This window comes from Populus alba, chromosome 6 (assembly GCF_005239225.2).
Source record: "Populus alba chromosome 6, ASM523922v2, whole genome shotgun sequence".
In the NCBI taxonomy this organism is placed as follows: Eukaryota; Viridiplantae; Streptophyta; class Magnoliopsida; order Malpighiales; family Salicaceae; genus Populus; species Populus alba.
This window is the reverse complement of record NC_133289.1, coordinates 23,345,262-23,364,540: the sequence shown is the minus strand read 5'-3', so window position 1 is coordinate 23,364,540 and position 19,279 is coordinate 23,345,262. Positions and strand designations below refer to the sequence as shown.

Below are 19,279 nucleotides of genomic sequence, written 5' to 3'. Positions count from 1 at the left end.
TAGAAGATTCATTTTGGGTGGCAAATCTTGAGATTCCTTGGCTTTTTGGCAAGTCACATGACCTCACTTTGGTATGAATTCAGGCTGTGAGGGTAAGGGGGGGAAGAACAGCGTACCTTAGCTGCATAAGATGCTTCTCAAAGTAATAGTATATATGCGTATGCTGAATTCTAGCTAATGTTGTCTCCCATGAGGGGAATATTTCTAAAAACTTTCTGAAATTTGTGCCACTTTTATGAAAAATGCATAGTTGGCTGCCTCATTTTTTTATGAAACTTGCTTGGCATATAGAGAGGAAGAATATGATTTGGTTGGTTAGTTGTTATTACTAATATATGCTTTAATTATTGGAAATCATGGACGATGATATATTATTTATATAGTTACTAGTAAGTGTACCTTCCCAAAGTCATTAAATATGGTTTCACTCATAGCCTATTCAAGGTTTGAATTTTGATTTTATGAGTTAATCTGTATTCATCTGACTACAAACTTGATTTTTAATTGTTTATACGGTCTTTTTAAAAATAATTTTAAATCAATTAAATATAATTTATAGATATTTCAAAATAAATCAGTAAAAATTGTAACTCAATTATGGATCATCGTCAATTCAAAATAACATGTTTTGAATTTTTTTTATATAAAAAAAAGATCTTATAAAATTATTATGGCCGAGTTGATAAGATAAGACTCTTCTAATTTAATTTGAAATTCAACTTGAAACAAGAATTGGGATGATGAATCGCAGAGTTGACACACGAGGACAATTTTACCAACAACGGATCTTAATCCTACCTCTTTCCATTAAAATTGCAAAAAGAAAAAAGAAAAAAAAATGAAAACAGAGGGGGTGATTATAAATCTTGTAGCTAGACTAGATGGGCATCCCTCGAACCCTAAAAAAGGCCTAGTTCTAGTTAAGTTGTCCTACCTATAATTTTTAGAAATTAGAGTTTTGATCCAAGTATTCTCATTCCATCTAAACGAAAAACATGTCATTATGATTGTTCTTGGTTAATGTTTCAATTAAAAAGAAATATAAAAGAAACATATACATTTACTTAGATGCACAGTGATAAAAATATAAATAAATATATCTTTCAAATTATTTTAAAGGAAATTTTTATTTTTTTAAAACAAAAAATGTATAAAATATATCTCGTTACATCAAAAATCTTTTATCTCAAAATAATTACAAAACATCATCATCAAAAAGGATGCACGGGGAAATGGTGTGTTGCTACAAGGTTCTATGTCAAGTCGTCGGGGATTGTCACTGTACTACACATTGATTTGGTTTAGAATGAAGAAGATTTGCTTCTGGTCTCTAGCTGTTAGTTTGGAAAAGGGGGTTGTAATTGTTTTTAAAAGTATTTATTTTTTAAAAAAAATTAAATTATTTTTGAAAAAAAAAAAAAACCTAAAACGTGGATTGGGACTGTGATTGTTTGGAGAAGCTGCACCTCTCAAAAGAGGTGGGCAGGTGAAAATTATTGCAATCCACGACTAAGACACGAGACGAGGAAGATTTTCATTTTATATATAGTTTTAGCTTCACTAAAACTTTAAATTAACAAATCAAAAGAAAAATCAAGGGCATCGATCTAATAGTTAAGGAAATATACTTCGTTCTTAGTTATTAAGATTTAAACCTTAAATTATGTTCATAAACATTATGATTTTCATGAATTTTACAATTTAATATGGATAATTAACTTCCGATCGAATTGAGAGACCGGGCTCATGTTGGAGTGGGTTATTGCCACATCACCCGTGGAGGGGTGTGTTTAATACGTTGTGAAATTAAAGATTTTATATTAAGCTTGCTTTATATTTGATTTATAAACATATCTAATTCAATTTCTCATATTTTATAAAATATAAATCTGATTTATTTAGTTGTTTTTTACAGCCGAGCTAGTTTAATAAACCTTTAAATAATTAAAAATTTTTGTTTTACTAGGAGAATGTTATCACTATCAAAATATAATTTTTTATTCTAACATACAGTGTTACGCGGATGAATAGTCTATTTATCTCTATAATTTGTTTATCATCAATCAGTGTCAATATTATTCTGAAAGCCGAGAACTAGCCAAAGAAAAGGAACAAAAAGATCAGCATCAGCTGGTCAAATATAGTTGGTGAGTTGATGAATGATTATGCTCTCTTTCTCTTTTCTTCCTCCTCTTCAGTTTCCCTTTGCCAAAGAACATATAATTTTTTACACCATATAATTTTTCAAAATTATTTTTATAGTGTTTTATTCCAAAAAATGTATTATTTTCCCGTCAAACTTTTAATTTTATTTTTTATAGTTTTCTATTTCTTAAAAAAAATATTGGTAAAAAAAACATAAATTAGATGAAAACTATTGAATTATAAACGGTATAAAAACACATGTATTGAATTAATAGTTTCCCTGACCATAATTTGTATTGAATTAACTAAAAAATTAGGCATCTTTACCTTGTTTTGAGATAATCCAATCCTTATCCTGGCCCAGAGCCCAGAAAAAGTATCCACCCAGGCCTCGAGACCTTGCAAACTGGGCCTTCCAGTCAATGGTTACGGAGTCATCATACCCAGCCCAGAAGCCGCCAGCATAGGAGTAGTAGGACACAGTTTGTCCTCGAGAATTGGAATGATATTTAGACAGTCGTTTGCCGGTGGTTAGAAAGGAGATTAGGAGCATTCTTGGCACTTCTTTGAACTGATTTTATTTTGTTTGTGGAAATTTATTTCTCTCTATTAGGCTCTGTTCAACATGATCCGCAGAAAATAGTCGTAATTCTAAATCAATTTATAAAAATCATGCCAAAAAGAATTATAATCTTTCTGTTGGGATTTGCCATGAGTAATTTTGTACATATTTTAATATATTTTTAGATAAAAAATTACTTTTAAAAAAAATTACTACATTAATTACTCTAAATCTAGTGGGATTTGTTTTTTGGCATATTGACTGAAAATGTTGTATGTATTTGCTTATGTAAAACAAAAAAGATGGAATATTGCATTAAATTGTCTAACTTTTTATTCTATTTATTTAAGTGTCTAAATTTTGATTTTTATGTTTTATTTTTTTAAGGATTTGTGCAATATTTGATGGCTTCTTTTATTTATCTTTGAAGTATTGAAGGTAAACCCTGCAGGATATCAGGCTTAATTCAATAGATCTTCGATATGATCAAAAGCAAGTTTGGAAGCTTTTCTGCATAGCTTCTGCACTTAAGGAGCTTGTCTTACTTATTTGTTTCTTTTTTAAGAGGGAGGGCACAGACCCGGAGGAATAAATATGGAATTTCAACGTGACAAATGACGTTATTTGATCTTCCAGGACGAGTTTGGGTTGAATATTGTGGAAATTCTGTTCATCAAGATTGTACGGTCTTTGTGTTGGCATTTGGATTGTTTATTACTCTCCAAAAAAACTATGTAGCAGGAAGGTAATTGATACAAATGAAGGTAATAAATTACATGATTCATGACATTCACCAAGTTCATCTAAAATGAAGCTTTGGACGGAATATCTAGCACAGACAAATAACTCCTCTTGACAAGCTGTTTTTCACAAGACGGCCAGGTTTACTGTAAAAATTCAGCCAATAACATTTCCGTGAACCAGTATATCTTCCAATTCCATCGTGCTGAATAGCTTCGGCAATGGAGGCCAACGAGTTGTAAGCTCTGTAGAAACTTGTCGCATTGTTGGCCGATGATGGGGATCGGTCTGCAAGCAAGCAAATGCTAGTTTTGCAACGTGTGCCATACCTTTCGCAGGTTTGATTTCTGGAGGCGGGAGGCGCTGGTCTAAGACATCCTTCAAGAGTGTATTGTGACCGATTGGTGATGGTGATGAGGTGGAAGCAGATAACATCAGAGATGAGATGAAATCGCCAGGATGCTTTCCCATCATCACTTCCAATGTTACAACTCCAAAGCTATACACATCACATTTTTCATCCACTTTCATTGTGTATGCCAGCTCTGCAAGCGAGACTGGTCATGCTATATTTGCAAAAATAATTTCCTACACCTATATGCAGTATTGCATTTCCTAATTGCGTTTGAGATAAAATAAAAACCAGCTACCAGTATATATTATGGAATTTTAGTTGGAAATCTAGTTGATATGAATCAAAAAGTACTTCAAAGTTGCTATATAAATTGCGAAACTGAGGGTGCACTTACTTTTATTTACAACCTATGAATAGAGCCATACTTCGGGTTTCATTTCTAATTTAGAAAAGAACTTTAGAAAGATTACCGAAGCATTTCCAATATGCAAACAATGTCAGCAGGCAAGAACAGGATATGCTGACAAGGAAAACATATTTTACCTGCGGAGCATGTTGCAACTGATCATATGTTCTCAAGTAATTTCGTTTTCAGCATAATGTCACAGAATTAGCATAACGACCTAGGATCACTTTCGGATTAATCAATCATAAATGCATATTCTTAGTGATTGGTTAAAAAGTTTCAGAAAGTAAACTAACCTATTGTAGAAGGTGATTTGTATTGAATCTTAACTACGTACCTGGAGCTGTGTACCCGAAGGTGCCAGCAAATGATGTCCAATTGGATGAGTCAGGCATTAAGAGCCTAGCTGTTCCGAAGTCAGAGACACGAGCCTCATATTCTGAATCCAAAAGAACATTGTTGCTGGAAATGTCTCTATGAATAATCGGAGGAGAGCAGTCATGGTGCATGTAGGATAAAGCATTGGCAACGCCTTTGATAAGGTTTATCCTTTTATCCCAATCCATCTTTGCTGCTTGTTCCTCGTCGTTCAATACCTTTCTTAAACTTCCCCTTTCCACAAATTCATATACCAAAAATGAGTGTTTGGCATGCGAGCAGAAACCATACAGCTTCACAATATTTCGATGTCGTATACACATTAAGACATCAATCTCGCTTCTAAAAGCTTTCAAGGTGGTCATCTCAACTTCTGCTGTTTGGTGAAACTTCTTCACGGCAAGGACCTGTTCTGATGGAAGTACAGCTTTGTAAACTACTCCATACCCTCCTGTACCAATGCAATATTTGGAGTTGAGTTCCTCAGTAGCCTCAATGATGTCCTCGTAGCGCAGTTCCCCACCAGGGCACCATCTCGCGGGAACATCTCTTTGTGGTGTTTCCATTAACCTTTTCTTTCTTCTTCTTTGGAAAAAGATAAGAAAACCTACCATCAGGCCCAACAAACCACCCAGCAGAGAAAATACAGTAAGAAAGACAACTTTGGGGCCCTTCTTGTGCGCAGTTTTGTTTTTCATGAGAGCTGCACAAGCCTCCAAACCAGTAGCATTGCCACACAGATTGGTGTTGTTACGAATTGCTTCAAATGGTGCCTCACGAAAGGCTTTGATGTCAGGAATGGGACCCTCTAACTTGTTATAGGATACATCCACTTTAGTGAGGCTTTGCAGTTTACTAAAACTGGTTGGAATGAGACCAGACAGCATATTATGGGAGAGGTTTAAAACCTCTAGCCGCTGCAGCTGTCCAAGCTCTGGCGCTATATCTCCCATCAGGGAATTCCAACTGAGATCAAGACTTTGAAGAGACTGCAAAGACCCCGTCTCAGCAGGAATTATCCCTGTGAATCTATTCTTGCTTATATTCAAGAATATCAGTCTTGAGCACTTGCCAAGCTGTTTAAGAATCGTTGCACTAAAATTGTTCCCAGCCAGGCCAAGCCTTTCGAGATCAGATAGCGATGCGACATCGAATGGAATATCACCTGAAAGTTTGTTATCGTTGAGTTCAAGTTTAATCAACTTTAAATTTCCCAATTCTTTTGGAATTCTCCCAACTAGTTGATTTGATGAGAGGTCAAGAGCTTGTAGACGAGTTGCCTTTCCAAGAGCAGCTGGTATTTCTCCAGTTATCTTGTTTCTAGAAATTCTCAAAGTTGTCAGATTGTTAAACTGCTCCCATTTCCATGAAAGTTCACCATGCAATTCATTATCACTCAAATCCATGTAGTACAAATGGGGATGTGCGCCAAAAGCTTCAGATATGTTTCCATTAAGCTGGTTTCTCTCAAGTCTGAGTCTCACCAAACGGCTGCAATTTTTCAAGCTTTTCGGGATAGGTCCCGTGAAATAATTGTCCATCGCACTAAAATATGAAAGCAATCCACCAAGGCACACATCTTGTGGTAGATTTCCAGACAATCTATTAGAACATATTTGTAAAAAAGACAAATGTGTAAGATTGTTCATTTCTGGAGGAATGGGACCAGAAAGATTGTTCTTCCTAAGGGAAAGAGCAGATAAGCTTCTTAAATTGCCTAGAGATGCTGGTATTGCACCAGTTAGATAATTAGATGTCAAATCTAAACTGGTGAGAGATTTCATATTTCCTATGGAAGCAGGGATTGGACCTTCAAAATTATTATCAGACAAATGAAGGGTGGATAGATGTTCAAGCATTCCTACTTCCCTAGGTATGAAACCAGAGAGTTTGTTTTCGTAAAGGTAAAGAAAAGACAAGTTGCTTAAGTTTCCTATGGACGTAGGAAGAACACCACTAAGGTTGTTTTTTGAAAAATCAAGCAAATAAAGAGATACCAACTTTCCAACTTCTGGTGGTATGTTGCCAGAAATGCTATTTAAAGACAAGTCAAGGATGATGAGGTTAGAAAGGTTACCTATGTGGGAAGGAACTGACCCGTAGAGCGAGTTGTTGCGAAGGATAAGCTTAATCAAGTTAGGAAAGGAAGAGAATCTGAGACTATTAAGCGTACCTCTCAACCTATAATGAGACAGACTTATGTTGGTGACAATACCAGACGTGTCGCAACGGATTCCTACCCAGTTGCAAGGCCTGTCTCCGTCCCATGAAGACAGGAGAGACTGGCTTTGGTTGTCAAGACTGCCTTTCCATTTTTGAAGAGCTTCTGCTTGTTTCCTTCCATTTTCTGCTTCAGTTCCAGTAGCAGAGTAAGCAAAAGAAGTAAAGAAGGAAGCATAAGCAAGCAAGGAAATAAACAGCAAAGGTATGGATAAAAGCAAGATTTGGGAAGCCATGGCCTTGGTGGTTTAATTTCTTATGGAGGATATATATAAAACGATTTTCCCTGCATATGGAAGCTGCTGGAGGATATATATATATATATATATATATCCTTTAATTTGGGACTTCATTTGTTTGAAGAGGTGTACTCTTTTGTCTGTCATTCATGTGATGTAAATTTCAAATGCGGAACTTCATTCACATGCAAGACTCATCTTTTTTCCCATTAGACGCAAGCCCAAAATTCAGTTCAAACCCAACTTAACTAATCTTGACATTTATAGAAAAGGTTGCGGAGCATTGTTGTCTCCCTTTTCTTTTTTTTCTCTTACCATGACTTTTCTATAAAATACCAAAGGATTCAGATCTCTTTGAACTTAAGCTTTTGAATTTGACAAGGGGTTGAAGATGCAAGTATGACGACTACCTTACGTGTTATTTTTTATTGGGGATTTGATAATTGATGGATTAAAGAAATGTTTTAGTGCTTTAAGATGTTTAATATATTGATTTGATATATGAATGATTTAAGAGTTTTTAATTTATGTTTTAGAGTGTTAGTTGAACTGAAGTAAATTGGGTTGATGTCCAGATTATGAATTTATTGAAGAACAAAATGGTTATTATTTTTTTATTATGCAGATTTTTGATTAACAAGTCAGGATTTTAAAAATCTTAACCAACTAGTCGATTGGTTCAATTGTTGCTACCAACTAACCAATTAGTTTAATGATTTTTTGTCCTTCTTTATACTCATCATTTGTTGTTTGATATGAACATGGTTTATATAACGTTAATATTTGTTCTGATGTGACAATGATTGCTTTGTAAATTAATGTTATTGAACCATGAACCCTTTGTATATGATATTTGTTTCTTTGGAAACCTATGTTTTTTGCTACCTTATTAGGCCGCTGTCACAAACTCAAGACTAACAGGAGATAATTAATTATTCCATACTAACAAAATAGTTAGCCTACATATAAATAATATTTTGTTTCTTAACTGATGATTAGGGTGTTGATATTGTGCAAATTAGCATATATTTATATATAATTGATGAGTACGATGTCAAGAATATAATATGTAATACATGCATATATTTTTTGTATGTTATTTGATATGATACCTTTGATATATATGTTTTGTTTTATACTTGATTTATGTAACAATACTGGCATATCTTAAAATGTATATTAACATTTATGATAGTTATTACCTCTTCTTGAGTGTTTGGACTAACCCTACCATTTATATTTTTCAGGTTTTTAGTTTAGTTTTGATAGCAAGATCTTTTAGTTCTGTTTTTTCTTCTTCTTTGAGTTGGTATGCCTTGGTTATTTCTTGGTGCCATTAATTTATATTTTATTTGTTATTTATAGATACTCTACATGATAATTTTAATTATGTTTTGAATTCATTTTGGAGTATTTATGAAAGGGTCATGCTTTAATTTATTTATTGAAATCCTTAATTTTATGATATTTTAATTATGTTGCACTATTTTATAGTTTTTATGATATTAAATATATAACTTTTGAGACTTAGCGTAAGCGAGGCACCTTGAGATGTTATGTTTGTGTTACCGGTCATCGATCTAATAGTTAAGGTTAAAGAAATATACTTCATTCTTAGTTATTAAGATTTAGACTTTACATTATGTTAAAAACATTATGATTTTCATGAATTGTATAGTTTTGATATGGATAACTACCATTTTAATATTGAATTGAGAGAGCGGGTTCATGTTTGAGTGGGTGCTGCATCACCCATGGAGGGGTGTGTTTGGGCCTTGCATAAATACGTTGTGAAATTAAAGATTTTTGTGTTAAGTTCGCTAGATCCATAAGTATGAAACCACGTGTAAGAGTTTTTAGTTTTATTATTCCACAAGAAGATTTAACAAAAATCATGTTAAAATGATTTAAAATTAATAATTAAAAAAAAACAAGTATCTTTAAATAGGAGGGAGTGTTGGTGGATATAACTAGTGGGTTTTAAGTCGTAAGTGTATGATATCCTATGAAATATAATCTCAATTCATTAATTTTTTTTTATGAGGTGATTGTATCAAACTCTATAATTCTATATAGTTTGTTTTTATTTAAATTCTACTAAAAAATATTAGCACTAGCTAAATATATTTTTTATTCTAACATGCAGCTAGCTTTAATTACGCGGATGAAAAATCTATTCATCTTTAATTTGTCAATATTATTCTGAAAGCCGAGAACTAGCCAAAGAAAAAGGAACAAAAAGATCAGCATCAACTAGTCAAATATGGTTGGTGAGTTGTGCTCTCTTTCTCTTTTCTTCCTCCTCTTCAGTTTGCCTTTGCCATATATATATATATATATATATATTGACATCTTTCAATTTGAACAAAATGAAATAAAAAATGGTTGATTAATTAAAACTTCAAAGTTATTTCCACTCCCACGTCTTTGAAGCTGCGACTTTTCTCGGCGATCCCAAAGAGTTCGAAGCTGCCAAAAAAACATAAAGAATACATGTAATCAGTTTTCATTTTTTTAATAACCAAATAAAATTCAGATAAAAAGAAAAATAATAGAGTTCACGTGGTAATTTGTCAAAATAAATTAATTACTTCACGTGGTACAGAAAAGAATTATATAGTGTTTTGATCAATGTTAGCCAAAAAAACCAAAACCATGCTTAATTTAGTAGTATTTTATTCCAGAAAATGCATTATTTTCTCGTCAAACTTTTAGTCTTATTTTTTTAAGTTTTCTATTTCTTAAAATAAAAAATATTGGTAAAAAAACATAAATTCGATGAAAATTATTAAATTATAAACGGTATAAAAACACATGTATTGAATTAATAGTTTCCCTTACCATAATTTGTATTGAATTAACTAAAAAATTAGGCATCTTTACCTAGTTTTGAGATAATCCAATCCTTATCCTGGCCCAGAGCCCAGAAAAAGTATCCACCCAAGCCTCGAGACCTTGCAAACTGGACCTTCCAATCAATGGTTACGGAGTCATCATACCCAGCCCAGAAGCCGCCAGCATAGGATAGCAGGACACAGTTTGTCCATCAAAGGTGACTATCGCATTGTTCTCCTTGTTAAATTCAAGAACCTGATAATAATCCAATATCGACCTCCAGGTCCTTCCCCTACAGCACGTGCTCCAATCCCATTAACATCCGGATCCAAGAGCTTCCACATCCGGCCGTATAACGGGAGGCCCGTCGCTAGCTTTTTCGGCGATACACCGGCTTGGATCCATGATCCAATGCCAAAACTTGTGCTAACATTGCTCTTGGGTCATATAATGCTGCATTTGGTCCTGTGAAATTCTCCCATGCACCAAGGTAATCATAGCACATTGGATTGATCCAATCAACATATTTATTGATAGAATCAGCAGGGTAGGACCGCAGCAGTTAGTAGCAAACGTGGTTTGCCACTGGCGCTAGCTTCATGGACCAATGCTTCGTGCCCTTCTTTAACTAACAAAGCAAGGTTGATCATTCCTGATGATTAGCAGGAAATTCCCAGTCCAGGTCTAGACCATCAAATCCGTATGTTCGAGCCACTTCGATGGTGGAATCGATGAAAACTTTTCGTGTTTCTTGGGCACCGGATAGGTTTGCGAATATGAGTGCAATAGCATCGCCCCCACCACCCCCCATGGACAGTAGGGTTTTTACGGGCGGATTTCGGGTACGTAGGTTTTCAATGAAGCCGGGTATTTTTTGTTGGTCGAATGGCGTGACATCAAGCTTGAATGTCACGGGGTCAGGCAAGAGGAACGCATAGAAAATGTGGGTGAAATATGAAGTGTCAATGGAGGAGGCTTCAAATCCATCAAACGAAGGCCAATATGCTCCTTTAATTCCTTTATGATCCGGTATGGTTCTGGTGATGCAGGAACTGGGGGGTAGGAAACAGGACTCGCGGCGGGTGCAGGTAATGGAGGAGAAGAAGCAGGTACTCCCGGATAAGCAGGCACTGCTGAGGGACTTGGAACCGAGTAGGAAGGTGCGGCGGGGATGGGCAGATAATAAGCAGTACTTGGGGCGGGCTTCATAGGAAGAGCAGCCTGGGGAGGACAAGAAGGCGTGACGGGCACTGCCGGATAGGAAGGGGTTACTGGTTCAGGTGGAAAATAGGCAGGGCTTGGGGACGGCGAAACAGGTTCATTCTCCGGGGGAGGATAAGCTGGATAAGAAGAAGGTACTGGAGTCGGAGGGGAGTAAGACGGAAACAGTAGTGATGGAAAACTAGACTCACAACTGCTAACGATAGAGCAGAAGATCGCAAGAATCAAGGGGGCCAGAGTCTCCGGGCTAGCCATGGTGGGATGATCTTGGGGTGAAATCAAGAGAATGGTATCTCATGGAGCTACGAATCCATGTCGAATGAGATGGATATATAGACCACATGGTGATAAAATCGAAGCACGATTTTGTTAATGGTAATAAGACAGATGCTCATGGAAACAATTCAACTGCAGCTGTAAGCCAGCAACGTGGAAACCAACATGGAAACGAATCAGCCCTCATGGAAACAAATCAACTGCAGCAGTCAGCAGCAACATGGAAACAAATCAAAGAGACGTTGGCTAATTAGAATCGCCAGCAACAATGGAAACAAACCAACTCTCATGGTAACAAGACACAAACAGAAAGAGACGTTGGCTTGTTATGGAAATAAATCAACAGCAGCAGCAATGAAGTTTATGACAGGAACCAGAAAGAGAAAGAGACGTTGGATTGTTATGGAAATAGATCAGCTAAGAATGGCAAGTCAATGTATCCAAATTAAGCAACTTGTAATGTTATAAAAAACAGCAGCTCGTATAGAAGAGCAAGTTGTATATTCACGTTAATATTCAAAGAAACAGAGAAACCTTTCTTCCATTGAAACATCCTTATCTTTCTTCAAATTTCCGCTTGGTATCAGAGCCCGTGTGAATATACATCTTAGCAGAACCAACAACATGTCAACTCTGTCAACTCAATGTTGGTAATTTCATTACCCTCAAGCTCAGCCCCACAAATTATCCACTATGGAGAGAACAAGCCTTAGCTCTTGCAGAAAGTCAAGACTTGGTTGATCATCTCATCAATGAAGATTCAATCCCAAACAAATATACTGTACCAGATTCTACTACCACCACAGATTCTTTACCAAGACTAACAGAAGAATATATTGTCTGGAGGAAGGCAGATCGACTACTTCGTGGCTGGTTGATTGGTACTCTTTCAGAACATACATTAGGCCTTGCAGTAGGCCTAGACACAGCCTTTGCTGTCTGGAGTGCTCTAAAGAATGAATATGCAGAAGACTCCCAAGAACGAGAATTCACCCTCAGACAACAAGTCACCTATTTTCGCAAAGAAGATGACAGAACCGTTGGAGAACACATTCGAATCTTCAAAGGACTATGCGATGACCTTGCAGCTATTGGGAAACCAATTTCAGATAAAGAAAAAATCTTTTGCCTCCTCACAAGTCTCGGCCCTCAATATGAAACCTTCACTACCACAATGCTGAAACCACCAAGACCTTCTTACTCGGAGTTGGTCTCTCAATTACAGAGCTTAGACCAAAGAAGAAGCTGGTTCACCAATCAAACAAATAACTCATTCACTCCTCAGCTGGCATTCTACGGGCAAAAGCACCAGCGCCCTCAACATCATTCTTCAGGAAACCATGGCAGCAGACAAGGCTTTATATCTACCGGGAGAGGATTCCATGCACAACAACCTAAAGATAAAACTCATACGTACACTGCCAGATCCACTTCAGATTCAAAACAGAAACGACCTCCTCCATCTGGAGAGCATCGAATGACTCCTGCAGAACGTGAGCTATACAGAGATGAAACCTGCCAGTACTGTGGTGTTCCAGGTCATATTGCAAAGATATGCTGGTGGGTGCCTAAACGATCAAATCAACACGGAGACCTACCACAAGCTTTGGCTGCTCTCACCTTGGACAATACTATCACTGAAACGGAATGGATCTCTGATACAGGAGCTTCCAACCACAATGACAGGTAATCCAGGTATGTTAAAAAATATTCGCAATCACTATGGTTCAGACTCTGTTCTTATTGGTGACGGTTCTTCTATATCAATACATGGTGTTGGAGATTCCTCCATCACACAGAAAAATAAAATACTGCCACTTAATGATGTATTGTTAGTACCCGACTTGAAAAAAAATTTACTCTCTGTAAGTCAGTTAACATCTCAATTTCCTGTTAATTGTGAATTCTCTGACGTTGATTTCTGTATTAAGGAACGACAAACAGGACAACCCGTGATCACAGGATGGCGCAAGGGTGACCTCTATGCTCTATCCACCATGCCTGAGCTCTACTTTTCTAATCGTTTCAGATCAGGACCAGCAGATATCTGGCATCAACGCCTAGGACATCCACATTTTTCTGCTTTACAATTATTGCACAATAAAAGTTTGATAGATGTTAAAGGAACCACAAAATATGAACATGTTTGTGACAGTTGTCAATTTGGAAAACTTAGTCGATTACCTTTTTTTCGTTCTGAACATTCTAGTTCTGGTATTTTGAAAAAAATCCATTGTGATTTATGGGGACCTGCTCCTGTTTTATCAATAGGAAAGTTCAGATATTATGCGTGTTTAGTAGATGATTTTTTCTAAATACACTTGGATAATCCCATTACTACATAAGTCTGACTTTGCTGATGCTTATTTTGCCTTTGAGCATTATGTTACTCGACAATTTAACAAGCATATCAAGGTCTTTCACTCTGATGGAGGGGGAGAGTTCATAAATTCCAAACTATCATCACACTTCCTCTCAACAGGAGTGGTTCATCAGATATCATGTCCTTATACACCGGAACAAACAGGTATAGTAGAAAGAAGACATCGAGTAATACGAGAACTAGGTATGACCATGTTATTTTCATAGTGGTGTTCCTTTATCTTTATGGGTTGAAGCTTTCACTACTGCTGTTTATCTTATGAATAGATTGCCTTCTTCCGCACTTAAATTTGAATCTCCATATTTCATGTTACATGGTAATCATCCTATATACTCATCTCTTAGAGTCTTTGGGTCTAAGTGCTTTCCCTACACATGGGATACAAAACAAAATAAAATTTGACCCAAAAACAGTTCTATGCATTTTTGTAGGATATAGTGATAAACATAAAGGATACAAATGCTTTCACCCTTCTAGTAAAAAAAATGATTATTTCTCGTCATGTAGTCTTCGATGAGTCATTTTTTCCTTATAAACAAAAAAATTCAGAACTACATCACTCCATCTCCTACACATGTTATAAGCATTTTTGATTCATGGCTGCCACCTACTATCTCTAACTCTGCTGCAGAAATACAACCCCCAATGTCCACTCCACCATGCTCAAGCTCATCACTAAACACTTTACCATTTTCTCTTAATTTACCTGATGTTTATGCAGAACAACATGCTAGTGCCGTTGAAATTGCAGAACACCACAATGCCGATGGATTGGCAGAGCAAGTCACTATACCATCTTGTCTCAATTTACATGATGATGTTATTACTAATACAATTTGCAGAGCAGCAGGACAGTGTTGATGTAGTAGCCGAAACACAACAAGAAGAACACAACCATGCTGTTGGAGTGGGAGAACACAACAATGGTGTTGGAATGTCAGAAAAAGTAACCTGTACCATCTTGTCTTAATTTACATTGCTGATTATGTTATCACTAATACAGTTGCTGAAACAGTAGCCGATACACAACAGGAAGAACACAACAATGTTGTTGGAATGGCAGAGCAACACCTTAGAACTGATAATATAACTGAAATACATTTGGTAGAATCTGACCATGAAGATGAAATGCATCGACAACACCTCTCTCACTCACAACCCAATCCTACTTCTCTGGAATCAGACTTGCAACTTGGTTATTCTCCACGTGCAACCCCTCCTTCACATACCATGGTTACTAGATCACAAAGAGGCATCCTTAAGCCTAATCCAAAATATGCCTTAATATCCTCTAGGACTTCAGCAACCATTCCACGTGAGCCTTCTAACTTTCGGTCTGCATTAGCTCACCCTGGCTGGAAAGCTGCAATGGACGAGGAACTTGACGCTCTCCATAGAAATCAGACTTGGGAACTTGTCCCTCGCACACCTGTCATGCATGTTATTGGATCTAAATGGGTTCTAAAAACAAAACTCAAACCTGATGGTTCATTAGACCGCTTGAAAGCTCGATTAGTAGCAAAGGGGTATCACCAAGTTGATGGATTGGACTATACTGAGACTTACTCTCCAGTTATCAAACCAGGAACTATTCGTATGGTTCTCTCCATAGCACTAGTTAACAAATGGTCCATACGTCAACTTGACGTGAAAAATGCCTTCTTGCATGGTTTTGTTTCAGAAGACATATATATGGAACAACCTCCAGGAACAGCTGATCCACGGTACCCATCACATGTGTGCAAGCTCAAAAAGGCTCTTTATGGTCTCAAACAAGCACCCCGTGCCTGGTTTGATCGGTTTAGTATCTTCCTTCTTAAATATGGGTTTTTTTGTAGTCTTGCAGATCCATCACTTTTTATTTTTCACTCTAACTCTGATACTTTAATCCTTCTTCTTTATGTTGATGATATACTCCTCACAGGATCGTCTGTTCCTCTGGTTACGCACCTGATTCAACTGTTGAGCTCCGAATTTGCAATGAAAGATTTAGGACCCATTCATCATTTTCTTGGCATTGAAATTACTCACACATCTGAAGGACTCCATCTCTCTCAATCACACTATGCGCTGACAATCCTGGAACGAGCTGGTATGGTGGACTGTAAACCAATGAGCACACCGCTTGAAGCTAAGACTAAAATGGCAGCAACTGATATGCTATTGCAAGATCCACAATTTTTTCGTGGGCTTGTTGGTGCTTTACAATATCTCACACTCACAAGACCTGATATATCTTACAGTGTCAATTTTATCTCTCAATTCATGCATGCTCCAACTGTTATACATTTCAAAATGGTTCATCGTATTTTAAGATATGTCAAAGGCACAATTGACACTGGATTAAATTTTACTTCCCATTCTACACTTGATCTTTGTGCTTTCTCAGATGCAGATTGGGGAGGTTGCTCTACAACAAGACGCTCCACAACTGGATACTGCACATTCCTTGGTAGTAATCTCATTTCCTGGTGTGCAAAGAAACAACCCACTGTCTCTCGCTCCAGCACCGAGGCAGAATATAGAGCTATGGCTAATACAACGGCAGAGCTTACATGGCTAACCTTCATTCTACAAGATCTTCACATATCACCTTCTTCACCACCTATCCTCTACTGTGACAATCTCAGTGCCTTACACATTGACTGTCAATCCTGTGTTTCACGCTCGTAGCAAACACATTGAATTGGATTACCACTTTTGTACGTGAGCGTGTTGCCCTTGGTCTTCTCATCACTCAGCACATCTCCACCCATGAACAAATAGCTGACATCTTCACCAAACCCATGTCCAAAAGTGCATTGGCTTACTTCAAAGACAAACTATGCCTCCGACTCCGGCCTAGTTTGAGGGAGGATGTTAATGGTAATAAGACAGATGCTCATGGAAACAATTCAACTGCAGCTGTAAGCCAGCAACGTGGAAACCAACATGGAAACGAATCAGCCCTCATGGAAACAAATCAACTGCAGCAGTCAGCAGCAACATGGAAACAAAATCAAAGAGACGTTGGCTAATTAGAATCGCCAGCAACAATGGAAACAAACCAACTCTCATGGTAACAAGACACAAACAGAAAAGAGACGTTGGCTTGTTATGGAAATAAATCAACAGCAGCAGCAATGAAGTTTATGACAGGAACCAGAAAGAGAAAGAGACGTTGGATTGTTATGGAAATAGATCAGCTAAGAATGGCAAGTCAATGTATCCAAATTAAGCAACTTGTAATGTTATAAAAAACAGCAGCTCGTATAGAAGAGCAAGTTGTATATTCACGTTAATATTCAAAGAAACAGAGAAACCTTTCTTCCATTGAAACATCCTTATCTTTCTTCAAATTTCCGCTGATTTCACATTGTTGCATTTCTTGTTGGGATATCCATTTGGAGGGGTGTGTTGATATTTTTCTGGTGGATGTCATCAAACCAAATAAAGAGAGACAAAATCCAGGAGGATCAAACATGCGGTGACAAATGTAGGAATGGACAAGGCATAAGAAAGCATCGGAAGTCTCAATCTAACCTAAAATAAGTACATGTGTCTTTAGATGTCTCCTATGTTAATGAAGAAGGGAAGTAATAGCTGACAGGAATTGTTTCTTTATTCTTCCATCCTTGTCTTTACTTTCAAAAAATGGGAGCCCATTTTTACGAAATATCAAGTCAGTGTTTGGGAATTGTTTTTAAATGCGTTTTATTTAAGAAAATATTAAATCGATTTTTTTTAATTTTGATATATTGATATAAAAAATAAAAAAATATTATGTAATTATAGGTTAAAATGGATTAATTGAATAGAAAGAAAAGAAAAGAAAAGAATGCAGGCCTTTGTTCTGGGGCCGACTGATTCGTCCAAAAAGGAAAAAGACAATTCGAATCGAGTCTAAATAAAATAAAAAATGCACCAACTAGATCCAAATCTTACTAGGCCTGGACTGATCTGATAATGATGGTCTTTGGGCCAACCTGGCCTTTTAAACTTCAGTCCAGAGTATTTAGGCCTTTTTTGGCCCAATTAGATTAATCAGCTGCAAGTAGACAACCTTTTGTTTGGTATAGATTATAGAATGAGTGTGCTGATGGACTCGCAGTTATTAAGCTCGGCCTGGTAGGGAGTTTACACTGAAAATTCATGATGTAGAACCTGATCTATACGGGTTTTTGATTTAAGTTGAAACAAACAAAATTTGACTAGAAAAGTTAATTTGTGATTCAATTAATATAATTAAAATACCTTATTTAAATTTGGTTAGGTTAACCTAGTATATTTTTTAATAAAAAATAAAATAATATTATTTTGATTATAGGTATAAAATCCAAAAAATAATCAAAATAATGCTTTTATATATATATATATATATTATTTTTTTAAAAAAAAATAAATAGGTCAATGGTTGAGTATTGACTTAGTCACTTGGGTCGACTAAGTTAGTAGTTAACCTTGTTTTTTGACCGGGTTAACCAAAATTTTTTTTTCTTTCACATTCTTTTAACTTAGACGGGTTGAGGTTCCAGGTCAATTATATTCCGAGTCGATCTATTAGACTAATCTAGATTTTATATTTGTATTTTAAAAAAAATATATATGATTTTTTTGGTATTTAATAAAGAGCATTCAGCGGGAAAAAAATTACATATGATTCAAAAAAGAAAAGGAAAAAAAGCCATGGGCAGTTTAAATCCTTTGAACCCAATATGGTAAGATTAATCGCTAATTTTATCCAATCCAACAAAAGAAATTACTATTTTTATCACAAAAAATTATTTTTACGAAATGATTACAATCATTAATTAAAATTCAAGGGAGCTATCAATCGTACCCGCTTATGTCAATTAAGATAATTTTTTTTTCATAGATCAACAATTCAAGGTGAGTTAAACAGTGCTTACCTTTCTTTTTCCTTTTCTTTTTAGAGATAGAAGGAACAACATTGTTTAATCGCTCCTTTTACTTTGTTTTTTTTTTTTTTTTTTCTTTAAAGGACGTTGTTTGCATTAGTAGTGTGATTAGGAAAGATTCCTAACATTTAATATACTACATTGACAATTGTATTTAAAATTCAACTTAATATCATGTTCAAAACAAGGCTCAAGTCTTGAGCAACGATGGTTGGCGCAAAAAAAAAAAATTAAAAAAATATTATTTTGATTTAAAAAATCCAGATAAAAGAGTTAATAGGTTTTGATTATATAAGATCTGGGTTAGTGAATTAACTCAAGTCTTTGATCAAGTCAATTGGGTTTTTTTATTTTTATAATCTGGACTGGTTTAGGTCTTGGGTCACATAGTTCGACCAGTCCAGATTTTAGAACAAGACTCTTGCATATTTTTTTTGTGACCTAATTTGTTAATTTGCACAAAATTACTTTACTAAATAATATTGAGAAAGATAAACTCAAGTCTTTGACCATGTTAGCTAAGTTTTTTTTATCTTTTTATTTTTTCAATTCAAACCGGTTTAGATCTCAGATCAACTCGTTGACATGTGATTTAAAAAAAATGCTTAAGACTCTTGCAT

General features: G+C 35.9%; 2 protein-coding genes across 2 annotated transcripts; one reads left to right on the top strand and one right to left on the bottom strand.

Moving 5' to 3' along the window:
- Positions 1–3,372: 3,372 nt before the first annotated feature.
- LOC118050231 (uncharacterized) lies at positions 3,373–7,057 on the bottom strand. The gene is made up of 2 exons (XM_035060501.2): positions 4,547–7,057; positions 3,373–3,993 (listed from the first exon to the last, which is right to left on the bottom strand). The coding sequence occupies exons 1-2, from the start codon at positions 7,041–7,043 to the stop codon at positions 3,605–3,607; spliced, it is 2,886 nt and encodes a 961-aa protein (XP_034916392.1). The 5' UTR covers positions 7,044–7,057; the 3' UTR covers positions 3,373–3,604.
- Positions 7,058–11,443: 4,386 nt separating this feature from the next.
- Positions 11,444–16,778, top strand: LOC140955708 (uncharacterized). The gene is made up of 8 exons (XM_073409886.1): positions 11,444–11,518; positions 12,049–13,064; positions 13,408–13,522; positions 13,758–13,905; positions 13,997–14,077; positions 14,604–14,687; positions 14,765–16,390; positions 16,435–16,778. The coding sequence occupies exons 1-8, from the start codon at positions 11,444–11,446 to the stop codon at positions 16,776–16,778; spliced, it is 3,489 nt and encodes a 1,162-aa protein (XP_073265987.1).
- Positions 16,779–19,279: the final 2,501 nt, after the last annotated feature.

Excerpts from the sequence above, each read along its gene's own strand:
- LOC140955708 (XM_073409886.1), top strand. The coding sequence starts at position 11,444 with ATGGTGATAAAATCGAAGCACGATTTTGTTAATGGTAATAAGACAGAT. Across the intron at positions 13,523-13,757 it reads GAACCACAAAATATGAACAT|CATTATGTTACTCGACAATT; the intron begins GTTTGTGACAGT and ends TTTGCCTTTGAG. Across the intron at positions 16,391-16,434 it reads CCTCTACTGTGACAATCTCA|CAAACACATTGAATTGGATT; the intron begins GTGCCTTACACA and ends TCACGCTCGTAG.
- LOC118050231 (XM_035060501.2), bottom strand. The coding sequence starts at position 7,043 with ATGGCTTCCCAAATCTTGCTTTTATCCATACCTTTGCTGTTTATTTCC. Across the intron at positions 3,994-4,546 it reads CTTCGGGTACACAGCTCCAG|AGCTGGCATACACAATGAAA; the intron begins GTACGTAGTTAA and ends TCTCGCTTGCAG.